General features: G+C 40.0%; 1 protein-coding gene across 3 annotated transcripts in view; it reads right to left on the bottom strand.

Moving 5' to 3' along the window:
• The window catches only part of NT5C3A (5'-nucleotidase, cytosolic IIIA), a 41,126-nt gene extending 28,130 nt beyond the window's left edge, over positions 1 to 12,996 (bottom strand). For 2 of the 3 annotated variants that reach the window (XM_089917032.1, XM_022583784.2), the window contains exon 1: positions 12,803 to 12,917. Coding sequence is in view for 1 of the 3 variants with exons in the window: in XM_022583776.2 (XP_022439484.1) it covers positions 12,803 to 12,940 (138 nt within the window). In the remaining 2 variants the exon portion in view is untranslated. Of the gene's footprint in view, positions 1 to 12,802 lie in introns of all 3 variants that reach the window. The other variant, XM_022583776.2, reaches the window with a different exon arrangement.
• Positions 12,997 to 19,121: the final 6,125 nt, after the last annotated feature.

Raw genomic sequence — 19,121 nt, 5'->3', positions numbered from 1 at the left:
GGATCTTAATTCAGGTACTCATGAGTCCTTAATCATCAAAACTCCCCTAAAGCTAAATCAAATGATTGGAAATCCACACCTGTGGACCCCGTGAGTTAATTTTGAAATATATAATGAATCACATGATCTGTGCTTGTTCTAAGTATACTAGAGGGGACTCAAAAGTGAGTCAAACAGATACAGCTTTATCCTTTACAATAACTCATGTTTCTCATACAATTTTAGTGAAATTAAATCTCAGTAATTGTAAATGATATATGCCAAGCCTCCAAGTGTGTTACCCAGGTCAGCTGAACCATCTACAATTATGACAGCAGGCATTGGGCTAGGTACTGTTTTCTAGAGTGCTAGGTACTCAGGTTAAAAACTGTTGCTCAGAATTTGGCATAATGCTGGACATTTCTCATTCCCAATCTTTTTAACTTTAAGAAAGATATATGATAAAACTAGTCATTCAGTTTTATCTCCAAATCTGAGGGCTCAAATGGAATACTGTTTAGAGATCATTTTTAAATGTATTACTTAATATGAATAATATACTGTATGAGAACATCATGTCTAAAATAAAGTTGGGAAAAGAATAGCTTTGTTTATTATATACACTGAATGTATATAATTTCTTTTTTAATCTTAATAACCCAGGTGGATATTAGAATAGTATACTGTTGGAATTCTCCCAAAGTGTAATTATTTGAAACAAGTGAAATGAAAAATAACAACACAAAAACAGAACATATTCTAATATAATACCATGAAGGAAACAGGGGGCAGGAGAGTTTTTAGGTGAACCTTCTCCACTCTAGAGAACTGGAAACGAAGGCTTACAAAAGTGAAATTTGTCCAGGACTAAACCATTAGAATGTGGCAGTGCTGAGATCTGAACCAAGGATTTACCAACTACTAAACTCAAACATCTATTACACGACCCCATTCCCTTACAAGATTGTCTAGTGGTCAGATCACAGATTAACATAACTTGTTAAAGAAAGAAAATACTGTGTATCTTTACTAGATAAACCACAATATTTATATTATGCAGAGAAAAACAGAACAATAATTATGGATCAGTAGATATTGAGTTCCTTCTCCTGCCAAAACTAGGAACACATGACAATATCATGCATGGTACACAGTTGTGCACAAAAGACAAAATAGAATAAAATATTTAATTAGCATAGAAAGACAAAATTTTTAAATATCAGCAACACAACACCTTACTAAAGAAGTAATTCTCATTCCCAACTGGAAGCATGCTTTACTCAAAAGCTTCAGAGAGAGCTATAATCAGACTGAATGCTGGCTCTGCTATTTATTAGCTAAGTTCCTAAGCAAATTGATAGAAAATTACAATAATTACCAGCTGTACTGTGTTTTAAGGATTAAATTAGGTAAGCATGCAGGGCACACTTGGACATAAGTAGATACCTCAATGTTTTAGTTCCTTTTCCCTGGTTACAAGATAACAAGGCAGTGCCAAATTAACCCAAATGCAAATCGGTTTCTAATTGTTTTCTAGTTCTAATGCAGTGTAGCCCCCTTTTATCTTAGGGAACTTCAGTGGGTTTCTTTTTTGTAACATTTCACTATGCTTTAAAGCTAGGTTAGGTTCTCAAACTTTTCCTATCTCCCTCTATCAAAGTGTCTCATTCCCTTAGAGAATGAGAACGCTAGAACGCTAATGGTGTGACTGACAGAGAAATCAAGATAAACTGACAAACTGTTCATGGGGGAAGACTGACTGTATAATAACATGATGATTTTTTTGATGGTGTATTCGGAACCCAGACTCTGAGTGGGACATTTGAGGTAAGGTAAATGAAAGGGCTGTGCCACGACAAGGCTTCAGAGGAGATACAACAGAGGCAGGAAGGATGTTGCAGGAACCCACATCATGTTAAACCTCTGACCGTCTACTTCCACCTAATTATAAGCAGGAACTTGCCAAACAAATTAAGTAACCCTCCAATCAACTGCTAAACAACTTTGTAATCTATTAGCACCTTGAAAATGAAGAACATATGTTGAAAAAAAGTAGACAAATGGCATTTACATCTATAATGGCAGAATACTGTCATACTTGGTTTAAATTTCATAGATTAATGGTTTTTAGGAGAGGAAAAAAATTGTCTCTCTATCCTTCTAGATTCTTGCCTGAGATCCCCCGTACTAAAAAGATAGATTAACAGAAAAAAAAATTTTCATACCTACAAGAGCTCCCACGAAGATATGAGACCCAAAGACAGCCAGGCAATTGAGGCTTACATACCATACTGAGCTAAGGAGAAAGAGGTAGGAGTCTAGGGCTTTAAAGGGGAGGAAGGCAATTCACAGGAAGAGGGGAAGAGCAAACGTTTGGTAAACAAACATTTGTCCTGCTATGCAGATAAGTCTCTCAGATGAAAAATGTGATCTCTGGTAATAGCTCTCTTCCTGGTACAGGACCCCTTTCTAAATTTTTAGGCAGTTAAGGAGGAGGTAAAAAGCCTTTCCTGAGTCTGCTGAGTCTTGACTGCCTTCAGCGCCAAATAATCCACATGCCAAAACGGCACATTTTGGGGTGGCATATTCTGCTCCCCTTCAGGTTTAAGAAATAGATGGTAAACATAAAAGTGCATTAATAAGGAAGGTAAATAGTTTAGAAATGTAGCACCGTGCCATAGCAGAGGGAGAAGTCTGCCACCTGCTGACAGAAAAAGAGGATTGTATAATTTCCCTAATGGCTGTTTTTTTAAAGGGTGAAAACCTATCAGGAAAGGTTCATGACATTAGATTTCAAATTAGTTATCACATGAAGATACAAATTACAACCTATAATTAAAAGAAGAATAAAGATTAAAATAGGCTTTCAGATTCTCTGTATTTTTTAAAAATATATTTATTTATTTATTTTTGGCTGTGTTGGGTCTTTGTTGCTGTGCGCGGGTTTTCTCTAGTTGCGGCGAGTGGGGGTTACTCTTCATTGCGGTGCGCGGGCTTCTCCTTGCAGTGGCTTCCCTTGTGGCGGAGCACGGGCTCTAGGCACGTGGGCTTCAGCAGTTGTGGTGGGCAGGCTCAGTAGTTGTGGCACACGGGCTTAGCTGCTCCACGGCATGTGGGATCTTCCCGGACCAGGGCTCGAACCCGTGTCCCCTGAATTGGCAGGCGGATTCTTAACCACTGCACCACCAGGGAAGTCCCTCTGTATGCTTATTAATTTAATAATAATTATTAATATTAATACATTATTATTATTAATTTAATAATTATTTTTAAAACAAGTAAAATAGGAATATATGGAAATGATTTAACATAAATTATAGGGAACATTCAAACTGCTGTGAAAAATTAAGGATAACCCAAAACACTTGGCAAAATTATAAAATCTGTGGGGGAGGGAAAGTGATTTTCCCTCTATCCTTCTAGGTTCCTGGCTGAGACTCTGCTGTAATAAAAGACAGATTGAGAAAAACAAGTTGAATAACATATACAGTATACTTCCTGTATACATGACAGATACCCAGGAAAACTGAGTTAACTCTCAAAATGGCCCAAGCCATTGCCTTAAATACTATCTCTAACTAAAGACAAAAGATGCTGGGCAGGGGAAAGCCAGGTTTTCAGGCAAAGCTCAGTAAATAAGGGTACGGTTGTCATGTGGAGTTAAGACCTTTAAGAGGTCTTATATAATATATATAGATTCAGTTGTTGCCCTCTTTCTGACAGAGAGAAGTAGACACCCCTACAAATGGAGATTTCCCTTATAAGTGTAAATTGTTCTTATCAAAGGGTAACTTGCTTTTCAGAGTTTCTCTTGTGTCAGCTGTTTTTTTTAAAAAATAATCAGCCTAAAATAATCCTTAATGCCACAGAGGCATATTTTGGGGTTACAAATTCTGCTCCCTTTCAAATCCTGTAGATTTCACCTCTGCAATCCTCTTTCTGTCCTCCTCTTTGAACTGCTCCCACAGCAGTCTAGAGAGCATAGTCATTCTCTTTACTCCAGGCTTATTTTAATTCCTGCTCATCCAGAGTGGCAGGTTTGCCACCCCAAGGTGTACCTCTTTGGCATAAAGATTATTTCGAGATGATTATTTCAAAGAAACAACAGACACAAGAGAAGCTCTGAAAACAGAGTAGAAATTACCTTTTTGTAATGGAAATTTACATTTATGAAGGACATCTCCATTTGTGTGTCTCCCTTTGTACCAGGAAGAGAAGATGAGTAAAGCACAAGAAACATATTAATGGAGAATGCACTTAAATTTGTGTATCAACCCTAGGTCAGGCTTGCCATACTCCTCTTCTGCCGCAACTCTTAACAGGCTCCCACACAGTTCTTTTGTCTTTAGCTTTAGATGGTATAATTCTAAGGCATCCAGAAGTTACTCATTTTCCCCTGGTATCGCCCATGTGTACATGTTAATGAACTTCTGTTTGTTTTTCTCTTGTTAGTTTGTCTTGTTATGGGGTCCCCAGTGGAGAATTTAGAAAGGTGGAGGGAAAATTATTTTCTCCTCCCCTATACTTCTCTCCTCCTGGTCCTAGTAATGCTAATTCAGTGTACCTCAGCTACCAGGTTATTCATACTAAAATGCATTCCAGATCTTATTTATTTTAGAAAAACAAACTCAAAGGCTCGTTAGCAAATTAATTACAAACACCTGATAATAAAGATGCTTCTACAATGTGGTCCCAACACACTTTTTATAATGTTATTGCTTTTAACTAACCAGTTTTTAAAAATATATAAAATACATGCTCATGTTCTTTCAAACAGTATGAAACGTTAAAGGATGAAAAAGTTGAAGGCTTCCTCCACAGTCTCATCCTCCCAAGTTTGACTCTCACCAGCAACAACTATAAACAGCTTCTAATATAGTTTTTCAAGAATTTCCAATAACAAGCATATACATGTATCTCTTTTGGAACCACAACTGTCCTCCAACTTGCTATTTTCCCCCTCGTTTGAGCTTTTGTTTTTTTTTAATTTTATTTATTTAGTTTTTATACAGCAGGTTCTTATTAGTCATCCATTTTATACACATCAGTATATACACGTCAATCCCAATTGCCCAATTCATCACACCACCACTACCACCCCCCAACCGCTTTCCCCCCTTGGTGTCCATACGTTTGTTCTCTACATCTGTGTCTCTATTTCTGCCCTGCAAACTGGTTCATCTGTACCATTTTTCTAGATTCCACATATATGCATTAATATACAATATTTGTTTTTCTCTTTCTGACTTCCTTCACCCGGTATGACAGTCTCTAGATCAAGCCATGTCTCTACAAATGACACAATTTCGTTCCTTTTTATGGCTGAGTAATATTCCACTGTATATATGCACCACATCTTCTTTATCTATTTGTCTGTCGATGGGCATTTAGGTTGCTTCCATGACCTGGCTATTGTAAATAGTGATGCAATGAACATTGGGGTGCATGTGTCTTTTTGAGTTATGGTTTTCTCTGGGTATATGCCCAGTAGTGGGATTGCTGGGTAATATGGTAAATTCTATTTTTAGTTTTTTAAGGAATCCATACTGTTCTTCATAGTGGCTGTATCAATTTACATTCCTACCAACAGCACAAGAGGGTTCCCTTTTCTCCACTTCCTCTCCAGCATTTGTTGTTTGTAGATTTTCTGATGATGCCCATTCTAACTGGTGCGAGGTGATACCTCATTGTAGTTTTGATTTGCATTTCTCTAATAATTAGCGATGTTGAGCAGCTTTTCATGTGCCTCTTGGCCAACTCGTTTGAGCTTTTTAAAATGTTAACTCATGCAGATTTACTTTTTTGTTTCCAAAGCTGCACAATATTTTATTATACAAATGCACCATAATTTAACCATGCACTGTTATTTATTTAACCAATGTATACCACCTCCAGAGTAAATGAAAGTGCCCATTTTTCTACATCCTTATCACTCTGCTTTCTCTTCTTCACACAGTAATTTCTGGCAGCCCCAATTTTCACTATTTGTGAGCACAAGACTTGGAAGTCTTGTGACTTGTAAAATTTGTAATTTTGCTGAAGGCAAGAATTTGAATTGTTTACTTCAATGGTTCTCAAACTTTTGCAAGCCTCAGAATCACGGGGTGGGGTAGGGTGGGGGGGGGCTTGTTAAATGAAGAAAGTAAAAGGATCTAAGGATATGACAGCTTTTAGCCAGAAAACAAAATTCTTGAATAAATTAAAAATATTAGTATCTGGTTCAAGGGTGGCTCTGTCTGTCATGTAAATGAATTCACAACAAAAGGAATAAGCAAAAAAAAAAATTTGTAAAGCTAAAACTTTTTCAGGAACTATTATAGCTAATATAAAAATGCCTCACTAGATAAGAGATCACACTTTTCACTGAAGTTGAAAATGTGGTTAACTTGCTGCATGAGGATAACACACAGGAAACATGACAAATGTGCTTTGAAAAGACAAAGTCATATGCCTGGTAGAAACATTTCCATACTTCCAAATTTGGAGATTCAAGATAACCTTGGATATTTTCTTTGCCAAAGTTAAGATTTTAATGTATTTTCCTTATTTGACAATATTTTATTCAAATTGGACTAATCATGATTGCTACCCCTCAAATACCACCACATCCATCGAACATTACCCAATGTCATCTCCTGTTCCTTTGAACTCCACAAAGCCTTCTGTTGATCTCTCTCTCAAGACATTTATACTCATTCATTCTAGAAGTACTGTTAGGACTTTAGCTTTTAAGCTAGTTGTGACATATTTGGGAGATTAGCTTCTAAATCTCATTAGCATGTATGATGGCAGTGGTCATGTGCAGGAGTTGTTTAAGATCTAGATATTTCAGGTGTGAATGAATAAATCTTTACTCTTGGGGTGGACAGAATATCAAAGCTATTCAGAATTTGTATTCTCTACTGCTGTATTACCAAATACTTGGAATAGTTGGAATGTTCTATTTTTCTACCAGCCTACTGACCACTGGTAATATTATATTATATACAGGTGTTTTCATTTGATTAAATATTGAATATTTACTGAATAGTCAATAATATGAAAAAAGAACGGGCACTGTGCTGTGGCATGGTAGACCGGTAATTACCTAATACACACCCTCCTCTTCTTCTTACTAATAGAATCTCAATTTTGTCAGAGGGTGGCAAGTTGCTCAATCAAAACAAAAAAAAATTCCTCAGCTTCACTTACAGTTAGGATGACCATACGATACTGTTCCCTCCAGTGACATGCAAGAAGAAAGTTTTGCTTATTAAATAAGTATTCTCCTCCCTGCCTCCTCCTTTCTGCTGCCTGAAAGATGGAGATGTTGGCCAGGACTACAACAGCCATCTTGTGACCATGAGAGAAGCCAAGGACATTTCAAAGACCTCTTCATATCCTTGTACCCTCTAATTAACACCAGCAACTGCCTATTTTTTGGACTTCTCGTTACAATAAAAAAATAAAATCTGAACTGTTTAATAAAGCCACTGATTTGGGGTCTCTGTTTCTCTTAGTCAAGTACAATTAATAAAAAAGGATGACAAAGAACTATGCACCAATCCAGACTCTTCAAGAATATACATTACAGTAAACAATATGAGTACATAAATTGCTAAATTATGAGAAATCATCAGGAAATGCCACAGGAGTTCAGGGAATATGCTTCACAGAACAAATCAAGAACTCAAAACAGGTGCTAAAAGGTCATAAATTTCTGTACTGATATAAATTAGATGAAAGTTGAGTTACAGAAATATTTTAAAAGCCTATGTGATAGTGTTGACCCACTAAAGCAGCTGTTTGAATCTTGGTTTCCCCCCTCCCTTTTCTAAATATATCTAAATATAGACTCAATAGTGGGCTTTCCACTTAGAATAGTACCCAGAAAACGTTTGATATTATCTTTAGAAGAAAGGAAGAAGTTTTTGTTAGAAGTTTATCTCCAGGAAGGAAACACACTGAAGTTTCAAAAACAGCTATTTAAGGAATAACTCCTGATGTTCACAAGGAAGCCATAAGTACTTGAGATGTGTTTAAATTAAAAATGACAAATTTTAACTGGTTGGGGAACTTCCAGCAACAGGTTCATCCCTCCTATTCCTGCTGTCCAAATAATTTCCACCCTCTTTGTTGCTCTTTAGGGAATAGTGTTGAGACTATACATTTATTCTGGTTTTGTGCTTCCATTTTATTTCATTTGTTAGATACTTCCACCTTGGGAGAATTCCCCACCCCTAAATTTATAGAGATATAACTCTATAAATATACATAAATTGTATTTATACAATATATACATATACATATGTCACTGTATAAATTTAAGGTATACAGCATAATGATTTTACATACATATATCGTGAAATGATTTCTGCAGTAAGTTTACTTAGCATCCATCATCTCATATAGATACAATAAGAAAGCCAAAAAAAAAAGAAGTCTCTGTTTGTGATGAGAACTTAGCAGCCTTCCTATATATCCTACAGCAGTATTAGCTATAGTCATTACGTTGTACATTATAACCCTAGTACTTATTTATCTTATAACTAAGTTTGTACCTTTAATAAAGGATATGAGAAGAACTGAATAAGATTAAACCATCTCATCTTTTTTTGTAATTAGTTTTCTATTGGAGAAAAATAAGTAATCTGCTGGTAAAAAGTAAAACCAGAATATATTCTGGTAATACAAAAGAAACAAAAAAGAAAACAGTTGATATATAAAAATTGGAAAGAGGTGCCATTTAGTAGGAGAAATTAAGTCAACTGGACAGAAGTAAAGAGCAAAGTAAGGAGAGACAGTGCAGGGCTGAAAATAAGACATAATGTAAATTAAAATATGCAGAAATAAGTGGATGCTATAAATCAGTGAGTAGTACAGTCGGCCATCCATATCTGTCAGTTCCACATCAGCGATTCAACCAACAAAGGACTGAAAATATGTAGGGGAAAAAATTCCAGAAAGTTCCAAAAAGCAAAACTTGAATTTGCTGCTTACTGGCAACAATTTACATAGCACTTACATTGTATTTACAACTCTTTACATACCATTTACATTGTATTAGGTATTAGAGATAATCTAGAGATGATTTAAAGTATACAGGAGGTTGTGTATAGGTTTTAAGTAAATACTACAGCATTTTATAAAAGGGTCTTGAGCATCCTTGGACTTTGGTATCCAAGCAGGTCCTGGAACCAATCCCCCATGGACAGCGAGGGGCTACTATTCACTCTTAGAGAGAGGGATGTTCCTTATTCCTTTAAAAAGGCATCTGTCCTATCTCCTCTAGAACTCAGCTTGATTTTCCCTCTCCCCCTCTCTCATTTTTTTTGGCCAAGCTGTGGGGCTTGGGAGATCTTATTTCCCCAACCAGGTACTGAACCTAGACCATGGCAGCCGAGTGCTAACCACTGGACCACCAGGGAACTCCCTTCCTCCTCTCTCACTTCTTTAAGCACTCGTTTTTCACTGCCATCCTGCCTGCCAACATAGTCACGTGCCAACCATTCAGAACCAAAACCAAACCAAACGTACACTGACGGCACAAGTATTTTTGTACTCAACAATCACTTTCTGGTCTTCTTCACTCCATTGTTCTTCTAGTGGCTGTCCAACCCACAAGGCTTTCAGTCAATTTTTGATCTGTGCAGACTGACACTTCTGCCTCTGCCCCTTCTTTTGGAAACATGTCCTGTTACCCCATCTCTGAGATCTCTGTTTTCTTTACTGAACATCCACTATATGTCAGTATTCTCAAGTTTTCTTTTTTCATTTTGCTGCAGTTATGGGTGAGAAATTATTATCATTTCCACTATTACTGCCAAGAGGCTAGACACTTGAGAAAGTAGTTTCTAGTCCCAGTTTATCTTTGCAACTCCAGCACTACATTTTCAGTTGCTGTTGCTAATAATAACAGGTAATGTATATACTATATATTACTATGGGCCAATATATGGCAACAAATGCTTTTCTAAGCATTTTACTTATTTTAACTAATTTATGGACATTTCTACTTGGCTAAACAGGACAAAGTGAACTTACTGTTCCACATTGTCCCTGCCTCCTCTTTCTTTCCCCCTTTCTATCTTGGCTAATAATGTAGCCAGTATCACCATTTAGCTTGTAATCCCCCCCACCCCTGTGATTAATCTCTTTATTTAATGATCATAAATAATGATAAGCTCACAAATGATAGCAATTATGTCCACTGTGTTATTTCATGTAATCTTCACAACTATCCCATGAAATAGGTAGTATTATCATCTTCCAATTAATAGATGAAGAAACAGACTCAGAGGAGTTAAATAACTTGCCCAAGATCACACAGCTTGATAAATGAGAAAGCCTACATTCAAAGCTAGGTTTGTATGAGTCCAGAGTTTGTAGTGCCACTAAGTCCTGCTGATTTTACCTCTGAAATGTTTATTCTCTGATCGCTCGTCTCCTAGTCTAGACCCTAATCATCTTTCACAATACTGCCAACAACCTCCTAAATTATTTCCTTCTTTCCAGGCTCTCCGCTTTCACCCTATCTTGTCGAAGTGATCTGTATAAAATATAGTTTTGAACATGCAACTATCCTGTTTAAAAACCTTTCATGGCCCCCTATAGGCAAAGCCTTTAGAATGGCTTTACAAGATTCCTTTACAATTTGGCCTCTTTGCCCACATTCCCCATCTCTTCCTTCCAAATACACATCTGTGGCTTCCTGGTGTCGCAGTAGTTAAGAATCCCCCTACCGGGTTTCCCTGGTGGCGCAGTGGTTAAGAATCCGCCTGCCAATGCAGGGGACCAGGGTTCGTGCCCCGGTCCGGGAAGATCCCACATGCCGTGGAGTGGCTAGGCCCATGAGCCACAACTACTGAGCCTGCATGTCTGGAGCCTGTGCTCCGCAATGGGAGAGGCCGCGACAGTGAGAGGCCCGCGCACCGCGATGAAGAGTGGCCCCTGCTCTCCGCAACTGGAGAAAGCCCTCGCACAGAAACGAAGACCCAACACAGCCAAAAATAAATATAAAATAAATAAATTTAAGAATCCGCCTACCAATGCAGGGGACAGGGGCTCGATCCCTGGTCCAGGAAGATCCCACATGCTGCAGAGCAACTAAGCCCGTGCGCCACAACTACTGAGCCTGCGCCCTAGAGCTTGCGAGCCACAACTACTGAGCCCACGTGCCACAACTACTGAAGCCCACCCTCCCTAGAGCCCATGCTCCGCAACAAGAGAAGCCACCACAATGAGAAGCCTGGGCACCACAACCAAGAGTAGCCCCTGCTCACCGCAACTAGAGAAAGCCCGCGCGCAGCAATGAAGACCCAACGCAGCCAAAAATAAATTAATTAACTAATTAAAAAACAAAAACAAATACACATCTGTATATTATGCTGTAGCCACAAGACTACTTGTCCCTATGCCTGAATTAATATAACATTATGTATATATAAAGATTGACTGATTTCTATACTACAAACAATGGGCCTTAATTATTTTCACAAAGATGGCAAACTGTTCTTATAATGGCTTCATTGTGGATTTTGTGAAAGCATTGATTTTTACCTCTACTTGGTTTAGAGGAGAAGTGATAGACTAATCCACAGTCTAAGTACATACAAGAAGGTATGGCAATGTGGGTTTTTTCCCCACATTTGTATTATACATTTTTGGTTTGGAACAAAAGGAAGCCACCAAAGTTTTCTATGCAGGACAGCAACATAAACAAAATGAAATTTTTGAGATAAAAACATTTGCTGCTATGAGTACAGAGATGGAGAAAGACTATGTAATAATAATCTAAGACTAATTTAACCCTACCAATAAACAAAACTATTGGCATATGAGATATGTGGGAATTAACATTTTTTTCTTTTTACTTTTAATTATGGAAAAATATTTCTGTATTCAACCTAGGGCCAATAGCAAACAACGGGACAAAAAGTTTCTTTGATCAATTAGAACATATGATTGGGCTAAGTATTCTAACATGAACCTAAAATGATATTATTTAGTACAGCGGTAAACTGTCAACTGACTTGTCAAAAATACTTGACCCCAGAAGTTCACGCGTGTAGTACCTCATCCGGAGTATACACGGGATTCTTCACTCCAGGAAGTATATTAGAAGGCAACTCACTGAGAAAACTGTCTTGGCGAGTGGGCTCTAATTAAAAAACAAAAACCTAAAAACATCCCCAACTTTGGAGAAAATATTGCTTATAATGTACCTCAAGAGGAATTCTTCAAACACTGTCTTACAATAAAATTGGAAATAAATTTCTAAAACGTTATGTAAGAGGCTTGCGGGGAAAAAATGAACACGAAGGTACACCCCGGCAGTTTGAGACAAGAAGGAGTAACATTCAAATACAAAATAAACTACTTTGAACCCCAGCTGGGTTAACTGGCATTCCTTTAATTAACCACTGAGAAGTTACACCTTGTCATAATCGAACTCATCCTAGCCACGATGCAAAAAAAAAACCCGCTCATCAGAATGGGATTGTTGCAACGATTTGACGCGGGATGAGGGAAGGAGAAATCTGCCCAGAAACGTCCGTTTATTTCTCGAAAAAACGGGTTTTTGCAGCGGGAGGCAGCTTGTTTCCGAAGCACCTATTTTGCTGCCTTTTCGTTTCAAATGGAGACATAACAAAGCCCATGGGAAGCCGAGCGCCGCCGTCGAGGGTCCAAACCAGGTCACCTGGCCGCGGGGTGGCCGCACGCGGGGCGAACGGCTCCCCTGTGGGCCCCTCTCATTCCAGCAGCGGTCGGCATGTGAAGGCGAGGCTGGACGGACCACCCGCGGCCCCCTAAGCGCTCCGTAGCGACGAGCCCCAATACTCACCATCTCGATGATCTTGGTCTTCCGGCCCGTCTTTCTCTTCAAGGTGAAAATGTACTGGGCCAGCACCGCCCCCGCCACGACGGCGCACACGCTGGCGCTCGCTACCGCGCTCACCCTCGCCACCGCGGATCGGTCCATGGACGGGACCTCCCGCGCCTCGTGTTCCAAGAAAAGAGGTCGCTAGGTGGCTGCGGGCCTCGGAAACGCCAGCCAGTGAAGAAGCCCCGACGCCCCGCCCTGCTTGCATGAGCCCCGCCCCCAGGAAAGCCCCACCCGCGAGCGCCCAGTGGCGGGAAGCCGGAGGGAGGAGGAGGGACTAGCCTGCGTGGGCGGCGAAGGTGGGGAAGCGGATCTTCTCAGAACCTGGGTCCGAGAGACTGAGGACAGAAAAGGGGACTTGGAATTAATTCTCTCTCTCTCTGCTAATGAGGACCAGGCAGTGGTTCATTCCAGCCCCGCCCAGTAGAAATCTGATTCTAACCATCACTCAGAAAATATCCTCTGCCTTCCACCCGCCTCTGACGCTCAGGACTACAACCCCCAGAAGGCATCCGGGCTCAGCTATCTGACTTGCGCAGTAGCTTGGCTGTAAAGTGCTGTGACAGACTGCAGGGTGCAGCTAAGAAAACAAGGGAGTAAAAAGGTGACCTACAGAATGTGAGAAAATATTTGCAAACCGTTTATCTGATAAGGGGTTAGTATCCAGATTATGTTAAAAAATTATGTCAATAACAAAAAACAACCCTATTAAAAAATAGGCAAAAGCCTCAAATAGACAATTGGCCAAGAAGCTTACGAAAAGATATTCGATATCACAAATCAGGAAAATGCGAATCAAACCCACAGTGACATATCACCTCACACAAGTTAGGACAACCATTGTCAAAAAAACAAAATTAAAAGTGTTGGTGAGGATGTGAATTGGAACCCTATCCGCTGCAAAACTATGTGCCTATATACTACTGTATTGTACCTTTAAAAATTGTTATGTTGGTAAATTTTACGTTATGCGTTTTATGCCACACACATAAAAACTTGCTATGACAACACAGCAAAGGTGGCTTGAAGTTAGGGTGGAACAAGTAGGTGTTCGTCCTTTTTCTCCTACATCTCAGTCAGTCATCACCTCTTCCATCATTTTTTCTCTGTGAGTAGCAGGACTTGTTCTCACCTTCCTGGTCTCTTTCAAGGGACGGATGCAGTTTCCTCTGCTTTTCTCTGGGGATGACACGAAGGGGATGCAGTGGAACTACTTGTGGGGGGGAATCACGCCAGCTCTGTGATGCTACTTGGTGAGGTGCTCTCTTTGCCCAGGACATGGAAGAAGTTGGAGCAGGAGAGTAAGAGGGAGCAGTAAGGGTTGTTTTCTCTGCATCCTCTGCTCTTGCTCTAGTCATTCCAGCCCAGGGACCCTGGCAGGTGTTCTGCTTAAAGGGAAATTTGTGGAGAGTTCGTAGAAAGGTGGGATAGAGCTCACCTGAGCAGGCATCTGGTAAGAAAACAAGTCTGGAATTAACCACTGGGTGCATGAATGCCTTTTGCAGAACTGGGAAACACATGGTGGCTACTATCAGTCCATATGTTTGGTTTCTCTCTTGTTGTTTTTAACTTTTTAAGTATGTAAATCTTTGTTTTTCAGTAAATTATTGTCTACAGTGATACATGATGCCACTTGGGACAGCAGGAACCATGGGAAAAATATGCAGGAATTTGATGTAAATTTATGAATTTTGCTATGCATGACCTTACACTTTGCTCTGATAGGATAATTGGCTTGGCCTTGGTTTGAAGTAGTTAAGTAGTGTTCTTGTGAGGAAGAGCCATTTGTTGGATGTGGGTTTAAGATCTCCTCACACTAACACCTGTTAAAAATTAAAACAACAGAAAGCAAAACTAAAAATACACCACTGACACCTGCTCTCTCATTTCTTTGGATATTAAGTTGTGGGATGGTGGCAGCATACAAGAAACTAAAGAGCAGGAAGAAAGCAGGCAGAAGCTAGCTTCTGCCATTAGCTGTGCCTAGAGGAGTAATGTCATATCTCTAGGCTTTGCTTTCTTATCCTGCAAAAGGAAAAAACCAAATGATTTTGGACACCTCTTAGCTATTAAAGCTCTTTGATTAGAAAGTAATGGTCTTTTTCATGCCCTGGAACTTGGCAGAGGTCCTAGGAAAAAGAAGAGGGAAGTCCTGCTATAAAGAAACATCCACCTAAGGCAATCAAGTGTCACTTCAACCAGTGCTTCTCAAATGTTGGGGTGAATGTGAACCACCTCGGGATGTTGTTTGGGGTGAGGCCAAGATTCCACATTTCTAACAAGCTCTTGGGTGTTGCTGATGCTCCTCGTCTGGGCACTACACTTTCAGTAGCAAGGAACTAAGTTGTGATTGGGGGGCTTTAAGAGACTTTAAGGAGCTCACAAATGGAGGGAGGGGTGGCTAAAGAGAATTGATAGAACAGGAGAAACAAGAAGGGATTAAAGTTTGCCAATGTTATTTTGTCAACAGAAATAGATCTTCAGTTTTATGTTTTTTGTGTTTTTTTTTTTGCGGTACTGGGCCTCTCACTGTTGCGGCCTCTCCAGCTGCGGAGCACAGGCGCCAGACGCGCAGGCTCCAGACGCGCAGGCTCAGCGGCCATGGCTCATGGGCCCAGCCGCTCCGCGGCATGTAGGATCTTCCCGGACTGGGGCACGAACCTGCGTCCCCTGCATCGGCAGGCGGATTCTTAACCACTGCGCCACCAGGGAAGCCCAAGTTTTATGTTTGAAGTCCATGGGAAATTGTCTATTTGATATAGACAATGTTGGAAAGTTAGTTTTGCTTAATGGAGACATTTTTCTCTTCATTCTAGCAACTTGACAGAATTTTTTCACTAATGAAGGTGTTCAAGGCCTTTGTCACATTACAGCTATTTTTACCTGATACAATTACTTCTTGTTTGAAGTTATTTAAATTCAAACAGAAGCCATGTCTCTTATCTAAACATTTTGATTTTGTATATATCATTCAATAGCCTTGATTGAAGAAGAAAAATTCTCTTGCACCACTGCTTGGGTGTTTTATATGTTCTCTAGGCAGGGCGCATGAGGTTTTCTCTTCTGTCCGCATGAGCGGACAGTAAGACCTCTTCAGATATTGGGCAGATCTTCCCTTCCTATTTTATCTCCTTGAGACTCTTTTTGAACTGGCTCCTGCAGACTGTGTGCAAAAGATCACTTACTTGTTGGTTAGCCTATTGATTTCTGTCCTTGGCTGTGACTCCAAATGGAGCTTGTGCCCCCAAGTCTTCATTATTTATGGTGAATCAGCAGCATTTGATATAGCTGGTTACTCCCTCTTTCTAGATACACTTTAAAAAAAATAGGTCACAATGGTATTATTTTTATTTTGTATTATTATTATTATTTTTTGGCCACACCACTTGCAGGATCTTAGTTCCCTGACAAGGGATTGAACCTGTGCCCTCGGCAGTGAAAGTGCAAAGTCCTAACCACTGGACTGCTAGGGAATTCCCTAGATACACTTTTTTTTCCCACTTCCTTCCAGATAACATTCCTGGTTTTCCTTTGATCTCCTTAGATGCCCCTGTTCAGTTTTCTGGTGACTCCTCTTCTCCCTGACCTCTACAGCACCCTAGAGCCCAGTCCTTTTGCCTCTTCATTTCTCTATACCTCAGTCACTAAGAGATCTCCTTCTGTTTTTATGACTTTAAGTATCATGTATATTCTGATTACTCTCTTTCCCAGAGCTGCATCCTGCACAGGTATATCCAATTTTTTATTTGGAACCTCCACTGAGATGTCTAATTGACATCCACACTTAATGTGTACAAAGCTGAACTCATTATACCTTCCTGCCTAACGTCTGCTACTCACTGTATTCTCCGTCTCAATAATAGAATTTCATCTGTACAGTTACTCAAGTCAAAACTTTGGAGTCATCCTTGACGTCTCTCTCAAACACACCATCTGGATCCAAAATACATCCAGAATCAGACAACTTCTCACCTCCACTTCGACCATTTTGGTCTATTCTACCATCATCTCTTGACTGGATTACTGCAGTAGCCTTCTAAAAAATTTTCCCTCCAAAATCTATCCATGCTCCTTCACAGTCTGTTCCATACATGGTATCCATAGTGATCCTTTGTACAGTACATCAAATCATATCACCCCTTTGCTCAACACCCTCCAATGGTTCCCCAATCCACTCATAGTAAGAGCTAAAGTCCTCACAATGGGTTGTAAGTATATGTATTCCTATAGTCTCCTTTATCTTCTTTTAATATTTGATCAAAAGTTACTTTCTCAGTGATCATTACCCTGGCCACACTATATGTAATTTCAGTCCTTCCAGCTCGGGCAATTCTGATCCCCATCACTCTTACCATAGCACTTACTGTCTCTAACAGACAGACAGACTAGTATAGAATTTATTCATTATGTTTATTGTATCTCTCTTCCTGATACAATAACCTCCTTAACGGCAGAGATTTTTGTTTTCTGATGTATTTTTGGCTTTAGAACTGTACCTAGAAACAAGAAAGAAATTACATCATATGTGAAAATAAGGATAAATCTGGAAGACAGTATGCTAAGTGAAATATGCCAGCTTCAAAGAAGAACAAATACTGCATGATTTCACTTAAATGAGGTGTCAAAAACGGACAAACTCATAGAAAGAAACAGAATAGAATGTGGTTACTAGGGTCCAGGGGACAGAGACATGGGGAGTTGCTGTGCAACAGCTATAAAATTTTAGTTATGCAGGATGAATAAGTTCTACAGATTTGCTGTGCCACATGTGTCTATAATTAATAATACTGTATTGTGTACTTTAAAAAATTTAGAGGATAGATCTCATGTTAAGTGTCTTTATTACACACACATTAAAAAAAAAGGGGCTGTACTGGGCTTCCCTGGTGGCGCAGTGGTTGAGAGTCCGCTGCCAATGCAGGGGACACGGGTTCGTGCCCCGGTCTGGGAGGATCCCACATGCCACGGAGCAGCTGGGACCGTGAGCCATGGCCGCTGAGCCTCTGCTCCGCAGCAGGAGAGGCCACAACGGTGAGAGGCCCACGAACCACAAAAAAAAAAAAAAAAAAGTGTACCAAATTACATTCCCATTAACAGTGTACAAGGGCTCCCTTACCTCCACATCCTCAACATTTCTTATTTGTGGTCTTTTTGAAGATAGCCATTCTGATAGTTGTGAGGTGATATCTCATTGTGGTTTTTTTTTGCAGTACACAGGCCTCTCACCGTTGTGGCCTCTCCCGTTGCGGAGCACAGGCTCCGGACGCGCAGGCTCAGCGGCCATGGCTCACGGGCCCAGCCGCTCTGCGGCATCCTCCTGGATCGGTGCACGAACCCGTGGCCCCTGTATCGGCAGGCAGACTCTCAACCACTGCGCCACCAGGGAAGCCCTCATTGTGTTTTTGATTGCATTTCTCCGATGATTAATGATTTGAGCATCTTTTCATGTGCCTGTTGGCCATCTGTATGCCTTCTTTGGAAAAATGTCTATTCAGGTCTTCTGACAATTTTTTAATCGGGTTGTTTTTCTTTATAAATTTATTTATTTATTTTTGGCTGCATTGGGTCTTCGTTGCTGTGCACAGGCTTCTCATTGCGGTGGCTTCTCTTGTTGTGGAGCACAGGCTCTAGGAGCGCAGGCTTCAGTAGTTGCAGCACACACGGGCTCAGTAGTTGTGGCTCGCGGGCTCTAGAGCACAGGCTCCATAGTTTTGGTGCACAGGCTTAGTTGCTCTGCGGCGTGTGGGATCTTCCCAGACCAGGGATCGAATCCATGTCCCCTGCACCGGCAGGCAGATTGTTAACCACAGAACCACCAGGGAAGTCCTGGGTTTTTTTTTTTGGCGGGGGGGGAGTGGGGTTGTTTGTTTTATTGATATTGAGTTGTATGAGCTGTTTATATATTTTGGATATTAACCCCTTATTGGTCATAGCACTTGCAAATATTTTCTCCCATTCAGTAGGTTGTCTTTTCATTTTGTCAATGGTTTCCTTTGCTGTGCAAATGCTTTTAAGTTTAATTAGGTCCCATTTGTTTATTTTGGATTTTGTTTCTTTTGCCTTAGGAGACAGATCCAAAAAAACATTGCTATGATTTATGTCAAAAGTGTTCCACTTACGTTTTCTTCTAGGAGTTTTATGGTTTCCAGTCTTACATTTAGATCTTTACTGCATTGTGAGCTTATTTTTGTATATGGTGGTAGAAAATGTTCTAATTTCAGTTTTTTTACATGTAGCTGCCCAGTTTTCCCAGCATCACTTATTGAAGAGACTGTCTTTT

The sequence above is a fragment of the Delphinapterus leucas genome, chromosome 9 (assembly GCF_059928025.1).
Source record: "Delphinapterus leucas isolate spDelLeu-1000000601 "Yukka" chromosome 9, BTC_Dleu_Yukka2, whole genome shotgun sequence".
NCBI classification, from domain to species: Eukaryota; Metazoa; Chordata; class Mammalia; order Artiodactyla; family Monodontidae; genus Delphinapterus; species Delphinapterus leucas.
Note: the sequence above shows the minus strand (reverse complement) of the source record. Positions and strands in the feature narration are given on the sequence as shown.